Consider the following 16952-nt stretch of genomic DNA (forward strand, 5'->3'; position numbering starts at 1 on the left):
GCGGCCACCGACCCCGGCGCGGCCGCCATCTTTGTTTTCGCTGCTCGTTCCCCCTGCCGCCGCCACCGCCCCCTCGGTCTCCCTGTCACGTGAGCCGCGCGGGGCCAATGGGAGAGCCGCCCAGGGCTAGATGGCACGTCAGCCAGACCCAATGGGCGCGCAGGGACGCCCGAGGGCCCGCCCCTGCAGAAAGTAGGCAGGAAGAGGGCGGGGCCCAGGGCGACCTGCGGAGGGGCGCGCGCTCGGGGCAGGGAAATCCTAGGGTTGGGGGCGTGCGCGCCGCTTCCGGTCCGTCTAGGGTGCGGCCCACTAGCCGAGGCCACCCGGTTGGTGGGCATCCCTGGACCGCAACGTTGGGGTGTGCTTGCGCTTTTGTCCCCCAACACTCATGCTTGCGTGCAAGAAGCTCTGGTCTGGCTCGCTGGAGTGAAAAACCCCGTCGGCCACTCAGGTCCTTCTTGTGTGGGACCAGGTGTGCTTCCACAGGAAGCACGCATAGAATAGACGCAAGCATAGAATATCTCGAGAAAGGACTCTGGACCCCGAATCTAACCCACTGTTCTGCCCAAACCCATTTCCTAACCCTGGGGTTAGGAGCTGAGGAGGGGTCCATTGAGAAAAGTGAGGGTCTTGGGAAATCAGGACCTGCCTTACACAGGCGAGCGGGCAGATGAGTACATGTCAAGTCAGCTGAGTGGGATTGTGCAGTTCTGAGGACAGCTGTAATACAGCTGTAATACAGCCCTTCCCTGCCCCCACCCCAACAGGCAGCCCGTGAAGGTCACTGACCCAGAGTGCCACCTGCCAGGTTGTACCAAGGATATTCAGAACTCTACTATGTCCCAAGAGAGCAAGGGCCCAGAAATAGGTCTTCTCAATCTAGGGGCCCTCCTGACAAAGGTGACAGCAGGAGGTCAGGCTGGGTGATGCCCCAGGGCTAGTTCCAGGGCAGCCCCTTTCTTTGCACAGGGAAACCAGTTGCTGCCCTGGAGCTTTAGAAAACTCACTGGAGGACCCCTCCCTCGATCCCTTTCAAGAATGGGCAGATTCCATATTCCTGCTGAATCCCTAAGGTTTATTGGAGACCAAGCCTCTCTCTGAATCCAAAACCATGGCCTGCCCAACATCAGGCCCCAAAACGTGCCTGGGGCCCCATCTCCTTAATTCTTATCTAGGTGAGTCCCCAAACTCAGCCAGAGGAGGGACAGTGCCCAGACTCTGTCTCCTGGCCAAGGCATCCATCACCGTGCAGCAAGCTCTCTTTGGGAGGCAAGAGAGTCCATCCTTAGGGGAGGAGGCCCATAGGAGCAGGCCTGTGGGAGGGGAAGGTGGTAGCCAGGGCAGAAGCCCCACCTTGCTGTCTGCAAACATCACTCCCACTGCAGGCGCTGTGTGTGCAGGGCTCGGTGGTAGGCCCAACTGCCTGCAGCCAGGGCACAGCGACAGACATCCTCCTTTGGAAGCAGCAGAACTTTGTCCTCCTCCAGCCGGCTCAGGAGGCCTGCAGCCCCCAACATTGCGCCCCCCCACATTCCATAAGTGTTGGTCGTGAAAACAGCCACAATGAGGATCGTCACTGCAACCACCAGCACCACTGCCTGACCAGCTACAGAACGGCCCTCAGCACCAAGGTGGTCACCAGCCACTGCCAGCACCATTCCTCCTCCCAGGAGTAGGTTGGCAGAGGAGCGGTCCCCATTCACCCAGTGGAAATCGAAGGCCAGAAGGGGCAGCCCGATGACAGTGGCCACCCAGGCTCCAGCAAGACAGTCTTCATCTGTGCCCAGCCCTGGGGCCAGCAAGGTGGCAGAGGCCAAGGCCTGGAGCAGGAAGCCAGCAGCGGCCCCTCGACTTGCCTGTCAGCACAAGGATAGGAGGAGATGGGGGGGGGGGGGGAGGGTAGCCAGGACTTCCCTTTAAGGAGGGAAGAGTGTGGAAGTCTCATGCAACCCTGGCCCCCAGAGTCAACCTCCCACCACCCTTTCCCTGATCCGGGGAACTGGACCTGATCCAGGTCATTGCAATCTGGGAGTGGGATACACCCCTGCCTGGCCCCAGTGTACTCACCTGGGCAGTGCTCACCGCTGCATGCAGAGACACCACTCCCAGCGCTAGGTGGGACAGGGTCGTGCTCCACTCACTCCACGGCTTGGGGGCCATGCCACCTCGGGTGGTAGTAAATGTGAAACAAGAAGGGGATCCTCAACTTTGGATTGGAAGAAAACGCAGAAGCCGACGACCAGGAGCCCTAAGCGAGACTCTCCAGGACTACCAGTTTCCAGAGCCCCATTTCTAAATATTGGGAAAGGCTCATCCAAAACTTTCCAGAGCCCTGGGGCCACTGGACACAATTATGGGGAGGAAGAACCTAATTTGGCCGGGAAAAGAAGGGAAAAAGCGGCGCAGGGCCTGACCTGGTTAGACGTGAGTTCTGGGGCCCTGGAATCCAAGTCGGGGTGCCAGACCTTGGGGAGAGTTGCGCGCAGGCCCACTCGGCCTGGTCTCTGCGCTCTGGGAAGCGCCGTTTTCAGAACCTGGCCTGGAAGGAGCTAGGGCGCAGGCCCTCAGCGGTGGCTGAGCTGCGAGGCCCCACCGCAGGGGCGAGCTGTAGATTGGCGTCGCCCGCCACCCTGCCACCCTGCCACCCGCCGGCTGCCGCCGGGTCTCCGGCTTCCTCCCAGCGCTGTCCGGGCGCGAACCAACGAGAGGAGCGGAGGCTAGAGCGGCGGGTGGGGGGGGGGCGGGGCCTGGACGAAGAGGACGTTCTAGGACAGCAAGAAGAGGTTGTCAGGGCGGAGAGGCGACTAGGAGGAGGCCGCTCTGTACCGCGGCCCGGGTGCGATAGCCAAGTGGTTTGGAGGGACTCTGTGGTGAGGGGAGGAGCTGTGAAGGGATGGGCCCGAGAAAGGGGAGGGTCGTGGGCGGAGCCTTGAGGGGAGGGGATTGGCTGTGAGCGGTATGGGCGGAGCTGGGAGGGGAGGGATGAGTGGGGAGGGGCTGTGAAGAGATCTGGGCGGGACTGGGGCGGAGCTATGAGGAAGGGGTTACGTGGGGAGGGGCGCTTGGATTCCCCGGGGCTGATGGCTCTAAGGGGCGAGAGCTGTGGGGGCCTCCGCCGAGGGTTAGGAAGGATTCCGAGGAGGGGGTGTGTGGAGGCCGTGGGCGCTTTCAGCCCGGGGTCTCCGTGAAGTGGGAGTGGGAGGCGCGGGGCAGGTGGCCGGGTGCAGCCCCGGGGGCCCCTGTTTCTGGCATCCCCTTTCCTCGCGCGCGCGTCCTCCACCCGCGGGAGCGGGGCCGTGGGGGCGGCCGTCTCGAGCATGCGCACCGGCTTTGCACCGCGCGGGCGCGGAGTCGGGGCGCCGGGACGCGGGGCGGCGCGAAGCGGGGCCCTCTGCCGCCCCGCGCTCCCATGTACGCCTTCTACTCGCTGCTCATCTACATCTTCTACAGCCTCTTCCGTAGGGATGGCGGGGCTGCGGTGGCCAGCGACCCCGGGGACCCCGCCCAGGTGAGCGGAGCGGGCGCTGCACAGCCCGCGACCCCCTTCTCGAGAGCGGGTTTTGCGGGCCCGCGCAGCGTACGTTCCCAGGGCGCCGACGCTGGGGAGGAGGGCCGTGCCGAGGACCCCGTCTCTGTTCTGGTGTTGGAAGCGGAGACCTCAGCCGCAACTCCCTTGGCCAGGTTCCTGGGGGGAAGGAGCCCCACAGGCTGCCTACCCACTCCTTCGGGGTCTCGCTGCTCCCTCCCTAGAGTGCCGGTGGCAAGCCCGGGGGTCGCCGCCGCCCCGACCAGCCCACGGCAGAACTGTGGACCGAGCTGACAGGCCTGGTCGGTAGGTGCTGTCGGTGCATCGGGAGAGCTGCGTCCCCGGGACCGTGAGAGAACCCCGCCGTCGGAGAGAGGGAGGGGTGCCCGTGACCTCTTTGGGAGGGAGGAACACAGCTGGTGCCTTCTGGTGGCCTACCCTCCAACACGTGAACCGCAAGCCTCCCTTTCCCGCTATCAGGCCTCACAGGCTGCTCTGAGGATGGGCCGGAAGAGGGAGCCGAGGGCCGCTCTACCGAGGTCTCCCTGGAAGAGGCTCTCGTGCGTCTTGCTGAGTTCCTCTCCGTCCAGCTGGGGGCGGAAGAGAGCTGCCGGAACCCTGACCTGAGCAAGGTGAGCGGTTTGCCGAGCGTCCTTCCTCGGGAAACTCATACTCTATCCATAGTCCTGGGTCTCCCCATGGCTGTCATCACCTCAGTCTCCTTCGCTCCGATTCTTATCTCCTTTACAGCCGAGCGATGTCCCCCCACTGTTGACGGTGACCGGTCAGCTCTTGGCCCTCCTGGCATGGATTCGGAGCCCCAGGGGGAGGCAGGCCCTGCCCCAGGGTATTCATCCAGCCTCGGAGGTGCAGCCTCCCACACCTGCTGGTGCGTAAGGAGTAGTGAGTTGAAAAGGGAGTGGAGGGAGTGAAACCCAGCAGAAACTGAGTGGCTCGTTGTTCGGGGCCCATGCCCAGCCTTGCTCTCGAGGTGTCCCCTCCTTCAGGTTAGAGACCTGATCGGTCCTAACTGGGTCCACCCCACCCCAGGATCCCCACCTCAAGAAGAAAGCCCTTCCCTTTCACCAAGAGGTGAGGCCCAAGGGCAGAACCCTCCCCAGTTGGAGGAGGACCAGAGAGCTTGGCAGCGGCTGGAGCAGCTCATCCTTGGACAGGTGAGGGGCCCGGAAGGGCCCAGGACTGGGGTGGGAGGGAGTGGAAGGACATGCTCCACCCTGTGCCCCTCCCTCCTTCCCAGCTAGAGGAACTGAAGCAGCAACTCGAACTGCAGGAAGAGGAGCTGGGCCGCTTGCGCCTGGGCGTGGTAAGGCTGCTGGGGGTGGGGCTCCAGGAGGGGGACACGAGAGGGGGCCCCAGCTTTCAGGTGAGTTAGAGGGCCTCTTTCTCCGCCAGGGGGCGACAGACTCAGAGAAAAGGGTTCAGCATCTAACCCTGGAGAATGAGGCTCTGAAACAGAGCCTGAGCCTCACTCGGGACCTTCTGCTGCACTGGGGCCCTGGCCCCTCCACCAGGCCCCCCCAGGTATCCTCCTTAGCTGCTACCATTTTTGCAGTCTGGGGCTCCTGAACACACTTGGCTTCCTGCAACACTGCCCACGCTTCCTCAGGATCTAACGCTGCTGGAACGGAGGCAGGGAGACATCTTTGACCTTTAAGGGTCAGAGACTAGGATTGTGGACAGGCCCTGGGACGGTCTGTGCAAAGTTGCCCCAACAAGGTACCAATGCCCATGGGAGAATACCTCGACCCTGTCCCATGGCTTTCCAAGTGATGGACCCCAGAAGAGCAGAGGGACTTGGGAAAAGGAGTCCTGTCTGGGGTTGGGAGACATGAATTCATGAGCAGCTCTGCCCGTCTCCGTTTGACTTCCCCATCCATGAAATGGGGCTGCTGGAGTGCCCCTCCCTGAGTTCCCTCCTGGCTCCATAGCTGACACAGCTCTCACCCTTCCCACAGGAGGAGGCAGAGGCATTGGTGGAGCTCCAGAGTCGGCTTCAGGAAGCCCAGGACACCACAGAAGCACTTCAGGTCCAGGTGGGCGCCGAGCCCAGGGGCCGGGAAGTCTTGGTGCACTGGGAGGGGGGTATCTGAGGCAGGGCCTGGTAAGTGCCTATTTCCTCAGTGACAGGGGTGGAATTGGGTGGGACAGCTGGGGGTGCAGGAGGTGCAGCTGCAGGGCCTTCGGGGGGCCCTTCGGCAGCTCCAGCAGGAGACTGAGCAGAACTGCAGACGGGAGCTGCAGCAGATGCTTGGGCAGCTGGCAGGTAAGGGCGGGGTCCAGAGGGCTCATGGGAAGGCCATGTGGTCTGGGCTTTCCCTCACAACAAACTCTCCCTGCCAGGACTTCGGGCACGTATGGCCAGTCTGCGACAGGGCTGTGGGGACCTCCGAGGACTGGTCAGCACATTTACCCAGAGCTGTCAGTGTTCGCTCAGTGAGGCCCGGGGCCAGGTCAGGACCATCTGCCCTCTCTCCAGAACATGCTCTCTAGGCAGCCCAGTCACTGTTCTTCCATGGGGAGCCCTTGTTCTTTCTTCCTTCCCAGCCCCCGGGAGCTGCCTGCTCTAATGGAGGTTGTAGGCTCTGGAACCAGAACAGCTTGTGATCTCACACACCCTGGGTGTGATCTCATTTCTGTCTGTGCAAACTGGGGGGACTGTAAACCCCTCATAAGATGGCCAACCCCAGAGGAGACAAAGGTCTTCCCATGATCCTCCTGAGATTCTGAGTCTCCAACCTGGGCCCACTGTATGATGCCCCTAGGGGCTCAAAGCCACTGAAAGTTGTAGGTCACCACAGCTGGTGGTACCGTATTGCCCTCAGCACCCGCCCCACCCCCAGCTCCTTTGCTGCCCCCACTTCCTCGCATCCCTATTCCACCAGGTATCCTGGGCCCTTGGGGCTCTGTCAGCTGGAGGGGCTGGGACTCAGCTCCCTGAGGAGCAGCAGGGGCCCCCAACTGGATGCCCGGGGCGGCTGCTGGAGCTCAAGGGTATGGCAGGCTTGGGAAGTGGAGGAGTGGGGCGGCAAGCTGGAGGAAGTGGAGCCTCTGCACGCTTCGGGGCGTGGGAGGCAGCCTACTGATCTGATCTCCATCCCAGGAAATATCCGTGTGCTGTGTCGCCTGAGGCCAGGGACACCCTCCAGCCTGGTGAGCTTGGAGCCTGGCCCCAGCGGCACTGTCACCACCTGCTATCGAGGGCGCCAGCGTCGCTTCCGCCTGGACTGGGTCTTCTCTCCAGAGGCCAGCCAGGAGGAGGTGATGCTCCGCCCTTGCCCTGTGCTGACCTTCCCTCATACTGCCCCAGAGTCCGAAGAGGCTTCGGGTTCCCCCTTTCATCTGGCTTCCCCAGTGGCTGGACTTCAGCGAAGGGAAGGGAGCAGGAAGATCTGGGAGGCAGGAATGACAGCCTAGCTGGGTACCTCCTTTCCTTCCAGAAATTTCCCTCTGCATCCCCCCACCAAGCTCTGCAGTTCCAGTGGAAACAAGCCTTTTCTGATTTAACAGGAAGGTCAACATTTTAAAAAGTAACTTTTTTACCAAGAAACTAAGGAAGACGAACTTGTCTGAGATGATGGTTACTGCTCATGCAGAGCTGGCTGCAGAGCACAGCTAGGGTGTTGCTGTGGTGGGGACACTGCTGTGACCTCCTTCCCCCTCTTCCAGCCCTGGGGGAGTGGGCCAGCTTTGAGGGTAGGCTCACCTCCTTGCCCTGTGGCCAAGAAGGCAGTGAGGGCGTAAGGGTGAGCAGGTGGCGTCCAGCCCCAGTGCTCTCCCACTGCCTGGTGCAGACCCTGCTTCCTTCCCTCCTCCCCTTTCCTGCCAGGCCCGCCAGCCACCTGGCCTTCGCACACTCCCTGTCTCTGTCTACATGCTTCCCCATCAGAACTTCCAAAGCTCAGGAAATGGAGGCTCAGAGCTGGGAGAGGATTAGGGAAGGGGCAGCGCTAACAGATTCCAACCTGGCCTCACAGGGACACTGTGTGATGAGTATTTGGCAGGTGGTCGGGGCTCCCTCCCCCACTTCCTGGAGCACCACAGCTGTTTTTCACCTATTTCTCTATTTCACACACTTCCCCTGGCCTCAGCCTGCATCCCAAGCTTTAGCAGCCCTGTGCAGGCCCCCCTTGTCCGCTGCTTTCTGGGCAGCCCTCTGGACAGGGCTCTCCAGTTCAATGGGTCTGAATAAAGGAAACAAAGGCATCTTTCACTGAGCCCCCTCACCTGTGTTTCCCATCTCTGCAAGGGCACCACAGTCCCTCCATCACGGTTACCCCCAGTGCTTCCTTCCGTTCATGGAATCTTGGTGACCTCACTGGCAATTCTGGATTCTGCCCTCATTGTTGGCAGCCAACGCATGAGGCAGAACTCACAGGCTATTCAGTTGCCAGCCCCCCGGGGCACAAAAGCTGGCCATGTTGCTGCTCAAAAGGCTGCTGTTGGGGTCCGGTTGCCAACAGGATACAAGTCCCAGCCCCGCCTCCCCCTCAGTCGCCTCTCTGCACCCTTGCAAGGCCAGGGTTCCAGTGATCTTGGCTGGCCACCAACCTGCACACCTGTGGAGCCTTTCTGGGCTGATCATTTGTAAGCCAAATGCTGCTAGGCCTCTTGGTACATGCTCCCCTTTACTCCCTACAGGAGGTGCCACTATAGTCATCACATTACAGAGGGAAAATCTTGGCCTGAAAGGACGATATGTGCTTTGCTTCCACTCACACCTGGGGTTTGAACCTGGCAGCCAAGCCCACCATTTGGGCTCTTGGCTGCTGCTCCCTGGGCCTCCCTAGTGGACCTCAGAATTCCAGTGCCCTGTGTCTCCTGTTTCTTCTTTTGTCACATCCCTTCCCTTCTTTGCCTGGCAAATTCTTGTTAAATGCCACCTTCTCCAGGGAGCGTCTTCTACCTGTTGGGAGATCCACACTTCCACCATGCTCCCCTAGGGCCAACCTCCCAGGGGAATCAAGCTTCCTTCCAACTGTGTCTCAGGTCCTGGGGCTTAGGACTCCTCCCACCCCTCCTACCCCTAGGTCTTCAGGGAGCTGGAGCCAGCCGTGCTGTCCTGCCTCCAAGGCTACAGTGTCTGCATTTTCACCTACGGTCAGACAGGGACAGGGAAGACCTACAGTATGGAGGTGGGAAGGGGGGGACCTTGGGTGGCTCCTGGGGCCAGGGGCTCGGATGGGAGCCTGATGTGGCACCCCACCCTGTGCCCAGGGCCCACCAGAGGACCCTGGCATAGCTCCTAGGGCACTGCAGTCACTGTTCCAGGAGATGGGGACTGAAGGGCAGCACCGTGTGACTCTCAGCATGGTGGAGATCTACAATGAGGCTGTCAGGTCAGGGCCTGCAGCGCCTCCTCCGCACCCTGTGCCCTGTCAGTGACCCTAGGACCCTCAGAAACCAAGCCTTTCTCTTTCTCTGCAGGGACCTCCTAGCCCCAGGGCCTCCTGAGCGCCTGGCCGTGAGGCAGGGCCCAGCAGGCCAGGGGGGCATTCAGGTGGCTGGCCTCACCTACTGGGACGTGCCCGACCTGGAGATGCTTCACCAGGTAAGGCTGCCCGGGTGGCATTGCACTCACCCCACCCCCACCCACCGCCTCCCAGCAGGCCTTCAGGGCCCCGCCTGTGCTCCCACCTGGGGAGCAGACCCGGCAGCAGGCAGGCCCTATCGCTCCGCCCTCCAGATGCTGAGCCTGGGGAGGAGCAACCGGGCCACCGCCGCCACCACCAAGAACTCGCACAGCTCACGGTCGCATGCCCTGGTCACACTGACACTGCGTACGGCGTCCCCGCCGCGCGGTCCAGGCACCGCAGGTACCGCAGCGCGCGCCTGAGCCCTGCGGGGGGCCTCGCAGCACCCGAAACCAGGGCTCCCTCCACGACGGGCTCGCTCGCCCCTGCAGGCACACTGCACCTGGTGGACCTGGCCGGATCGGAGCGTGCCTGGAAGGCAGGGGCGGCCGGCCCGCCGCGCGGAGGCCGAGACGGCGCCCAGCGCCTGCGGGAGGCCCGGACTATCAACCGCTCGCTGCTGGCCCTGGGAAGCGTGATGGCCGCGCTGCGCGCCCGCCGGCCCCACGTGCCCTTCCGCGATTCGCAGCTCACGCGCCTGCTGCAGCCGGCGCTCGGGCCTGGCGCCACCGCGGTGCTGTTGTTGCAGGTGGGCGGCCGCAGGCGTGGGAGGGTGGTTTGCAAGCCCGGCGCCGCCCGCCCCGGGCCCGCCCACCAGCGCCGCTTCCCCGCAGATTTCCACGCGGCCCGAGGATCTCGGCGAGACCGTGTGCTCGCTCAAGTTCGCCGAGCGAGTGGGCCGAGTGGAGCTGGGGCCAGCCCGGCGCTGCAGGGCCCCGCGCTCCGGGACGCCCTCTTCGCTCAGCACCGACACGCCACTTACCGGGACCCCCTGCACTCCTACGCCGTCCCCCGGCAGCCCTCCGGGACCCGGCCCGGGCAGCGGCTCCAGCTCGGGCCTCGGGACCCAAAAGGACGCGCCCTTGTAGTTTAGCCCCTGGAGTTGGAGTCCGCCTCTGCCGGCAGAGGCAGCAAATCTCTTACGCCCTCACAACCTCCTCGATCTCTGGGGGGGCCCGCTGCCCCCTCCCCCCCCCCCCCCCAGAGTTGGCTCCCCTGCCCCCGCGAGGAGTATCAAGCCTAGGGGCGTGATTGGCCCTCCCTCCCCCGGGCCCTCAGTTCCCTCCTTATCACCATTTGCTGTTATCTCGGCCCACAGCAGGGGATGAGAGAGCCCTGGGAGGTAGACCCCCGACGACCAGACCCCTGACGACCAAGTGCTTAGCCTCCAGATCACCACCCCATCACCAAAAATCAGACTTGGCATTAAAATGTTGTCTACTCCTTTACTGTTATCTTCCCCACTACCACCACCCAAAACAAGTAGGGTCTTGATTTCTTTTCCCCAAAAAGGTGCTACCTCATTCCCAGGCAGATGAGGGAGGACAGGACAGGCTGGAGCCACCATTAGGTTCTCCCTCCCCCAGCGTGGAGCCAGGGAGAGGAAGTGACACATGGTGATGGATGGATGGAAGGAAGGATGGACGGACAGAGAGGGTCAGAGAAAGTGGGATCAGGAAGGGGCTACTGCAAGCAAAGCCCCCACTCTTTCCAGCCTTGCCTCTGGGGGTAGGAGAGGCATGACGGACCCTGGGGGCCAGGGTGGTGCCTAGCCAGACCACCACCTTCGTGGGGTAGTCCAATAAATATCGTGGATTCTCAGCATCGCTGGTGCCTGGTGTTTCAAAGCTGCTGTGGCCACAGAACACCTCTGGGTCCTCTTGGCCTTGGTTCCCCAACAAGCCAGTGGTGGCAGGAAGGGGTAGGAGAAGGAAGCAGCCCCTGCCCCGGGGGACCTCACAGGCTGTACCAGGAGAGTAGCCAGCCTGGGCTGGAAGCAGCTGGATCCTGGGAGTGGCTAACCCACACATCGTAGATGCTCTTGTTGGGTGGCACCCCCTGGAAGAGGGCATCTAGATCCCAGAGCAGCCCTGGCGGGGCATGGGTTTCAGGGGCCACCCCCCAGAAGGCTGGGTTAGTAGAAGGTGGGCACTGGGGACAAGATGTGGGTGGTAGCGGAGCCAAGGGCATTACCACATTGGGAGTGTAGATGGGCAAGTAGGAGGTGGGCAGCTGCCCCCAAAGTGAGGCCCTGTGACTCCCACTAGACAGTCCCCCAGCATCTGGGGAACCCTGCAGTAAGTGGAGGGGCCAGGCTCTGTGCTCAGGGGAGAGGGGTGAAGGCCTGCTGGTTCCCCCCTGCGAATTAGTCTCTCTATCTGTTTTTTTGGACCCGGGAAGGGGGCAGAGGGGCCACAGCGGCCTCTCAGAGGGCAGGGGTGGAGCAGGCACCACCTTCTCCCCACTGTGCCTAGATCCTGTGTGACCCGGACTGCTCTGTGGCACCCCCTCCCTGGGGTCCCTTAGCAGAGACTTTATGCTGAAGCCCTCACTGGGCGGCTGCTGAGGACTGGGTGGTGGCTGAGGACTGGGATGCGACTGAGGACTGGGCGGCCGGTAGGGCCAGCCGTGCAGCACGTAGGGGCCCAGGTCCTTGGCGAAGGCTCCCCGCACGCCCCTGCTCTGCCAGCGACGGCACAGGGCCGTGTTCTGCAGCCGCAGCGCCTCGGCCGGGATCAGGCTCACGTCGACCGCCCAGAAGTTGCCCTTGGCCTGGGGTTTCGCAGGATCTTTAGGCACCTGGAGGGGGTGGGGAGGCTTGGGTGGGGCCGTCCGACCCCAGATACTCAGGATTTCCGCCCCGGCTCCGACCCTCGCCCTACCCCACCTTGCGGAAGCATCGGTTGGAGGAGAGGTTGTGGCGGATGGAATCCTTCCAGCCCTCGTAGTCGTCCCTGAAGAAGGGGAATGCAGCCTGGACCTGACGGATGATCTGAAACACGGACCGGGGGTGGGTGGCTGGGCCGGCGCCCTGAACCGGGACGCAAAGTGGGGCAGCACCGCCCCTCCCCCACAGCCTGACTTAGGAGCGTCGCGCCTCCCCCCCCCCCCCCCCCCCCATTAACAGAACACCTCTGCGCCGGAGGGAGAAAAGGACCGAGGGAAGGGTCCTGCCCGAGCACCTCAACTCCTTCCCCCCTGGTGCCCAGGCCGGGACTGGCCCCACTGACTTAGCTGGGTAGGGTAAGGTGGGGTCGGAGGCCGGAGCCTGAGCTTAGGAATAGGTGGGGGACGGGTCTGGAGAAAGGTCCAATCACCGAGTGTGAGGGAGAATGGGGGTCCCTCTCACCTGGGCCAGCTTCAGCCTGCGGGAGGGTGCGGCCTGGATCACCAAGGCAATCATGGCCAAGTAGGTGTAGGGGGGCTTGTCATGACGCAGGTATCTCTTCTTCCTCCTCTTGGGGGGCTGCGATGACGACTCCGACCCAGGAAGCCCCAGGCGTGGGTTGCTGCAGGGCCCCATGCAGGGGAGGCAAGCAACGTGGGCAGGGGCCTGGCCCCGTGGACGGCACAAGGCAATGGGGCAATGTAGCCAGAGGCAGGGCTGAGGGCCTGAGGCCCGCGGGTCTGGCGGGCCAGACCCTTTATCATTCGGATGGAAGGGGGAGGGGAGGGGAGGCAAAAGGAGGGACGAATCGTCGGTGGGGGAGGGGAGCATGCAGAAGGCTGCCACAATTAGCAGGTTTCAGTTAATCTGGAAGGGAGGGGCAGGGAAGATTCCAGTGGGGGCTGCAGGCAACCACCCAGGGCCTCATTCCTCACCCCTGGGCTGCCTTAAGCACCCCCTACAAGCTGGGAGGAAAAGCCTTTGGAAGGGGCCAGTGACCCATAGTTACTTTATCCTGTCTGTCTGGGGTGGCCCTCAGGCTCCCATTTAATAGATGAGGGAGTTGATTTACTCAAAACTGACCTGCCAAGAATGGGTGGGGCCTGCCGGGAGTTCAAGGCTGAGCAGCTTCCAGGGCCTAGATGGTGGTCTGGGAGGGCTTCCTGGAGGAAACCTCAGAACAAAATAGGGAGATAGTGGATTCAAGAAATTTTCCCAGGGGTTGCTGCAGGGCCCCAGCAGATTCCCAAGGTCTTGGAGGCCGCTTTCCTCACCTCCATGGTGCGTGTTAACAGTGGGAACTGAACAGCTCTCATTGTTAACTGTGCACCCCTCTGGCCCTAGGTGAGCTGGACCTGCCTGGCTCCAGAGGACTTCTTGGAGGCAGGCTTGCCTCTCTCCTCCTCTTTTGGTCCTCTGGGTCCAATCCTCTTAAGGCTGCTACCAGGACGATGCCTCTCGTTCTTCTGGGGGCACTTGGGCAGTGCTCCTGGGTGTGTGTGTGTGCGTGTGGGGGGGAAGAAGTCTAGCTGGAGGGGTTTAGGGGTTTACTGGACACCTCTTGGCGCCAGACCTTGAGGATAGAGCTTCATGGGTCATAATTCCTGCCCAGGGCAGTGTGCAAGGACCACCTGGCTTCACTCTGGACAGGAGTGAGTGCAGGTGCATTGCATGAGTACACAGGAAGGGATTCTCAGACAGCCACAGGGCCATGAAGCTTAGTCTAGATAGAAGATCTAGGCAGGTGGAGGCTGGCCTGAGTGGAGATGGGGCACTCTAGGTAGGAGAGTGGAGGCTCAGGCTGGGGAGGTCTGAGGGGTCAGCACTCGCTGCTTGGGCCTGGCTAGAGCCTCTGAGGGTTTTAGCAGGCACAGGACCTTCCCTAGAAGTGCGGTTCCAGAAAAATGCCTTTGGCAGGTGCCCTGATACTGACTGGTCCTCTTAACTCCCAGATCCTATTCTTCTCTTCTTACTCTTTAAGTTGGCTCCACGCCCAACATGGGGCTTGAACTCATGACCCTGAGATCAAGAGTCACATGTTCTACTGACTGAGCCAGACAGGTGCCCCTCCCACACCCTATTCTGTCCCTTCACCTTCTCTCTGGCCATCTGATCTGTTAAGGCCTTTGAGTCCGTCAAGACCTATGCTCTGTACCATGCCCCAAGGCCCAGCCCTGCTCCTTACCAGCAAGTTTGCCCAAGGGGGTATCAGGCCCAGGACACTAGCAGTGGTGGCTGATGCTGGTATCACTATGATATGAAGTATATCACTACTTCAAGAATTCAGCTTTTCTTGGGCAGTCCCCCCCCCCCCCCGCCCACATTATACTCTTAAATGGTTGAAAATCTGCAGTAGGTACCCAACTGATGGAAGGTGCTGAGGGAAGGCATGAGTGGTAGAGGTGCACTGGAGGAGGAAGTTTGGGGCTGAAAAGGATGATGTAATGTGAAGTTCCACACACTCCCCTCATTCTCAGACTCTCCCTTCAGATGTCACATGGATTCCCTTGAACTCCGATGTCACCTCTTTTAAGTTCCCAGAGCTCTAGTTGAGGGGGTCCTTGTGTCTAACCATGCTGTTGCTATCTATGGCCTCCTAGCCTCACTCCATCAGCAAAGACGTCTTTCTCTCCTACAAGTCTTAAGTCACCCCTCCCTCCCTTACGGGTCCTCCTTTGCTTGGTTTGACGTTCAAGGCTCCTTGTGTCCGGACTACTCATATCTGACCATTCTCCTCCGCTCTTCCAAACCACCACCTTCCCGTTGCTCCCATGCACCGGGTCCTTCCACCTATAGGCATGCTTCCCCCTCTGTTCGTGATGACTCTGCTTTGTCGGGTGAACCCCGACTTTTCCTTAAAAGCTCAGCATAAACAGATGACCGCCTCCCGAGAGCCTTTTGACTGCTTGCCCTTTCCACCCTATCCGCGCCGAGGATGCCCCCGCTAGAGGTTCACACAACACCGCGGACCGCCAACCTCCAAGGGCAATCCCCGCCCCCTGGCAGCTCGGCCACGCCCCCTGGCTCCCAGGGGGCGCCGCGGCTTCCGGCTCTGGGCGGTGCGGCCCGGAAGTGTAGCGTTGCCATGGCGAGAGCCGGGCGCGGGGCCCGCCCCCGCGGCGCCCAGAGGAACGCGGGGCCGACTGACCGGTCGCCGGGATCTGATCGTCTACGCTGCGGCGGGCTGCGCGAGGCGGAAGGTGAGGCGCGCACTTCCGGGGCCTGCGGCGGTAGAGGGGACCCGGCCCGGGGGAGAGAGGGGCGGGGGGAGGGGGCAGAGCTGAGCGGGCAGAGGGGAGACGAGCGCGGTAGAGCAAGGTGAGAGGTACCGAAGGCAGGGCGCCGTGTCTGGCCGGCACACGGAGAGGCCAGGCCCAGGGCACAAGTCTGTCCAGGCTCCAGTCGGGTGCCGAGGGCGCCAAGGGGTCAGGACCGGCTTCTGGAAGTGGCCGCCTGTGAAGGCCGCCGGTAGGGCTTTTCACGTTTTGTCTGTGGAGTTTTCATTTTTGCAACCTGTTGGCCAGGTGGGCAGCGCCAGACTTATCTCCATTTGCAGCCAGGAAATGAAGGCCGGCGGGAGTGACACGCCCGGGCTTTGTGTGGGCTTTGGAGTTCGGCCAGAGGAGAAACTGGAGCCTCTCAGGGCTTCGGGTGACCTCACTCGTGGGGATCCTGGGCTCCTCCTCACAGACTGGGGTCAGAGTGAGAAGCTCTGCCGTGCGGAGAGTGCCGGGCCGTGTGCTCCAGGCCCGTGGCGGAGTATCCGTGACTGGTTTGGGCTCCTCTGGGTCCTGGAGCAGAGGCTGAGGCAACCGTGGGATTAATTTCCATGGGTGCAGAGACGAGAGGCGTGCATGGAGCCATGCCAGGCTCAGGGAAGCCTGAGAAGGGCTGGCCCTCCTCAAAGCTCCGGCCTTACTTTTCCTGGAGCTTTAACTTGAGGGGGGAGGTGGCTGTGGGAGCACCGTGCTGCCCTTGTCAGTCCCTGTCTTGGCCGAGCAGTGAGCCCTCGTGGGTGTCCTCCCTGGGCAGGATTGGTGTGTTTCCCTGAATCCCAGAAATGCTGAAGAGGCCTGTGTGCTCCTGGCTGTGCTGCCTAGTGCGCTTCAGGGGCACGGAGGGGAGCCCCTGCCTGGAGCTCTCGGGCCAAGTTACGGAAGGGGCTGGTGGCTGCCTGAAGGAGCCTGCACAAAGGCTACCTCTGGGCTCCTCATCGTGAGGCTGTGTCCCCCTTTCTCTGCTCCCCAAGCTCTTGCTCAGAGCTGGGATGGGGAAGCTTTAGAATGTGCTTCCTCCCTTCCCTTCCTGTGCAGGGGCTGGATTTCCTCCCTGTTGGCTGGAGCCTCCTCCCCTGGCTCCGCTGGTCGGTCATGGCCTCATCCCTCACCTGCTGGTCGGTCATGGCCTCATCCCTCACCTGCTCGGGGTGTGCCTGGACTTTGCTCTCCCTGCCAGGCACCTAGGAAGAGGGCCGCTGTGCCTCTAGGCTCTACACTGGGATCTGTGTTCTAGGGATTTGAGTCCTTGGTCTCTTCCGACAGCCTGTCTCCACTGTGTGTGTTTGGGAACTTCAGCCTATAGCACACCAAATACAAGGACGCATTTGGCGCGGTGGATTTTGGCGGCAGTGGTAACATTGATGTGTCCCCACTCTCCCTGAGAGCGCTGTCATGAGCACGCTGTGAAGGCACACACACGGGTTGTGTCTTTCCACAATGACGGCTTTATTCAGTCACCCGACAAGGCTGACACCATCATAGAGCAGGTTCTGGGTTCCAAACGCAGGGACATTTCGCCACGTGATTAACTTGGCTTCTTCCACGGCACCCGGAGCGGAACACGAGACAGGCCACACGACAGGCAAGGCAACGGAAGGGGGTCAGACGCCAAGTCAGTCTGCGGGCGCACAGTGGAGAGGAAGCCTCGGTCCCGTCCGAGCCAGCTCTCGGCACTCACTGCTCATCACGTTCAAGCCCTTGAAGGATCTCGGGGCTGTTCGGAGACCAGTCGGGCAGAGGCCTCGGCCGCAGCTGCCCTTTTGAGGTGGTCACACATAGAGGGGTCGTGTCTGAAGAGTCTGACGGTTTGCTGCAAAAGTCTGCCCCTT

General features: G+C 61.9%; 4 protein-coding genes and 1 long non-coding RNA gene across 16 annotated transcripts in view; 2 read left to right on the forward strand and 3 right to left on the reverse strand.

Moving 5' to 3' along the window:
• Positions 1-12: 12 nt before the first annotated feature.
• LOC122210989 (cysteine and histidine-rich protein 1-like) lies at positions 13-3280 on the reverse strand. 4 transcript variants are annotated; one of them, XM_042924053.1, is made up of 3 exons: positions 2415-3280; positions 2068-2165; positions 13-1856 (listed from the first exon to the last, which is right to left on the reverse strand). In XM_042924053.1, the coding sequence occupies exons 2-3, from the start codon at positions 2158-2160 to the stop codon at positions 1371-1373; spliced, it is 579 nt and encodes a 192-aa protein (XP_042779987.1). In that variant the 5' UTR covers positions 2161-2165; positions 2415-3280; the 3' UTR covers positions 13-1370. The 4 variants fall into 4 exon arrangements, with proteins under 4 accessions (XP_042779987.1, XP_042779986.1, XP_042779985.1 ...); XM_042924052.1 differs by having other exon boundaries at positions 2068-2206; XM_042924051.1 differs by having other exon boundaries at positions 2068-2248.
• On the forward strand, positions 3176-10782 carry KIFC2 (kinesin family member C2). Of its 2 annotated transcripts, XM_042923924.1 has the most exons (18): positions 3176-3508; positions 3751-3832; positions 4007-4158; positions 4277-4415; positions 4577-4701; positions 4785-4850; positions 4940-5068; positions 5503-5580; positions 5696-5810; positions 5888-5997; positions 6430-6538; positions 6648-6805; positions 8575-8679; positions 8762-8883; positions 8972-9095; positions 9231-9360; positions 9450-9706; positions 9792-10782. In XM_042923924.1, exons 1-18 carry the CDS (start codon positions 3410-3412, stop codon positions 10044-10046), a joined length of 2355 nt encoding a protein of 784 aa, XP_042779858.1. In that variant the 5' UTR covers positions 3176-3409; the 3' UTR covers positions 10047-10782. The 2 variants fall into 2 exon arrangements, with proteins under 2 accessions (XP_042779858.1, XP_042779859.1); XM_042923925.1 differs by lacking the exon at positions 4940-5068 and having other exon boundaries at positions 3395-3508.
• LOC122210993 lies at positions 3313-7906 on the reverse strand. Of its 2 annotated transcripts, none has more exons than XR_006198401.1 (4): positions 7772-7906; positions 4239-4412; positions 3965-4149; positions 3313-3685 (listed from the first exon to the last, which is right to left on the reverse strand). It is a non-coding gene; the product is annotated as an uncharacterized LOC122210993 (long non-coding RNA). The 2 variants fall into 2 exon arrangements; XR_006198400.1 differs by having other exon boundaries at positions 4239-4409; positions 7772-7891.
• On the reverse strand, positions 10758-14940 carry FOXH1 (forkhead box H1). Of its 5 annotated transcripts, XM_042924012.1 has the most exons (6): positions 14511-14901; positions 14031-14095; positions 12929-13008; positions 12308-12467; positions 11846-11950; positions 10758-11757 (listed from the first exon to the last, which is right to left on the reverse strand). In XM_042924012.1, the coding sequence occupies exons 1-6, from the start codon at positions 14563-14565 to the stop codon at positions 10915-10917; spliced, it is 1308 nt and encodes a 435-aa protein (XP_042779946.1). In that variant the 5' UTR covers positions 14566-14901; the 3' UTR covers positions 10758-10914. The 5 variants fall into 5 exon arrangements, with proteins under 5 accessions (XP_042779946.1, XP_042779945.1, XP_042779947.1 ...); XM_042924011.1 differs by lacking the exon at positions 14031-14095 and having other exon boundaries at positions 12308-12511; positions 12929-13019; positions 14823-14940; XM_042924013.1 differs by lacking the exon at positions 14031-14095 and having other exon boundaries at positions 12308-12511.
• Positions 14941-14962: 22 nt separating this feature from the next.
• PPP1R16A (protein phosphatase 1 regulatory subunit 16A) overlaps positions 14963-16952 on the forward strand; it is a 40583-nt gene continuing 38593 nt past the window's right edge. The window contains exon 1 of one of the 3 annotated variants that reach the window (XM_042924002.1): positions 14963-15045. The gene's annotated coding sequence lies outside the window, so the exon portion shown is untranslated. Of the gene's footprint in view, positions 15046-15145; positions 15164-16952 lie in introns of those variants that run through there. The other 2 variants (XM_042923999.1, XM_042924001.1) reach the window with 2 other exon arrangements.

This window comes from Panthera leo, chromosome F2 (assembly GCF_018350215.1).
Source record: "Panthera leo isolate Ple1 chromosome F2, P.leo_Ple1_pat1.1, whole genome shotgun sequence".
In the NCBI taxonomy this organism is placed as follows: Eukaryota; Metazoa; Chordata; class Mammalia; order Carnivora; family Felidae; genus Panthera; species Panthera leo.

Coding starts and splice junctions, on each gene's coding strand:
- LOC122210989 (XM_042924053.1), bottom strand. CDS start 2,160: ATGGCCCCCAAGCCGTGGAGTGAGTGGAGCACGACCCTGTCCCACCTA. Junction 1,857..2,067: donor CAGCGGTGAGCACTGCCCAG/GTGAGTACACTG, acceptor TTGTGCTGACAG/GCAAGTCGAGGGGCCGCTGC.
- KIFC2 (XM_042923924.1), top strand. CDS start 3,410: ATGTACGCCTTCTACTCGCTGCTCATCTACATCTTCTACAGCCTCTTC. Junction 3,509..3,750: donor ACCCCGGGGACCCCGCCCAG/GTGAGCGGAGCG, acceptor CTCCCTCCCTAG/AGTGCCGGTGGCAAGCCCGG. Junction 5,581..5,695: donor CAGAAGCACTTCAGGTCCAG/GTGGGCGCCGAG, acceptor TGGGTGGGACAG/CTGGGGGTGCAGGAGGTGCA.
- FOXH1 (XM_042924011.1), bottom strand. CDS start 14,932: ATGGCAACGCTACACTTCCGGGCCGCACCGCCCAGAGCCGGAAGCCGC. Junction 13,020..14,822: donor GGCGGGGATTGCCCTTGGAG/GTTGGCGGTCCG, acceptor TTTTGTTCTGAG/GTTTCCTCCAGGAAGCCCTC. Junction 11,758..11,845: donor CCAACCGATGCTTCCGCAAG/GTGGGGTAGGGC, acceptor CACCCCCTCCAG/GTGCCTAAAGATCCTGCGAA.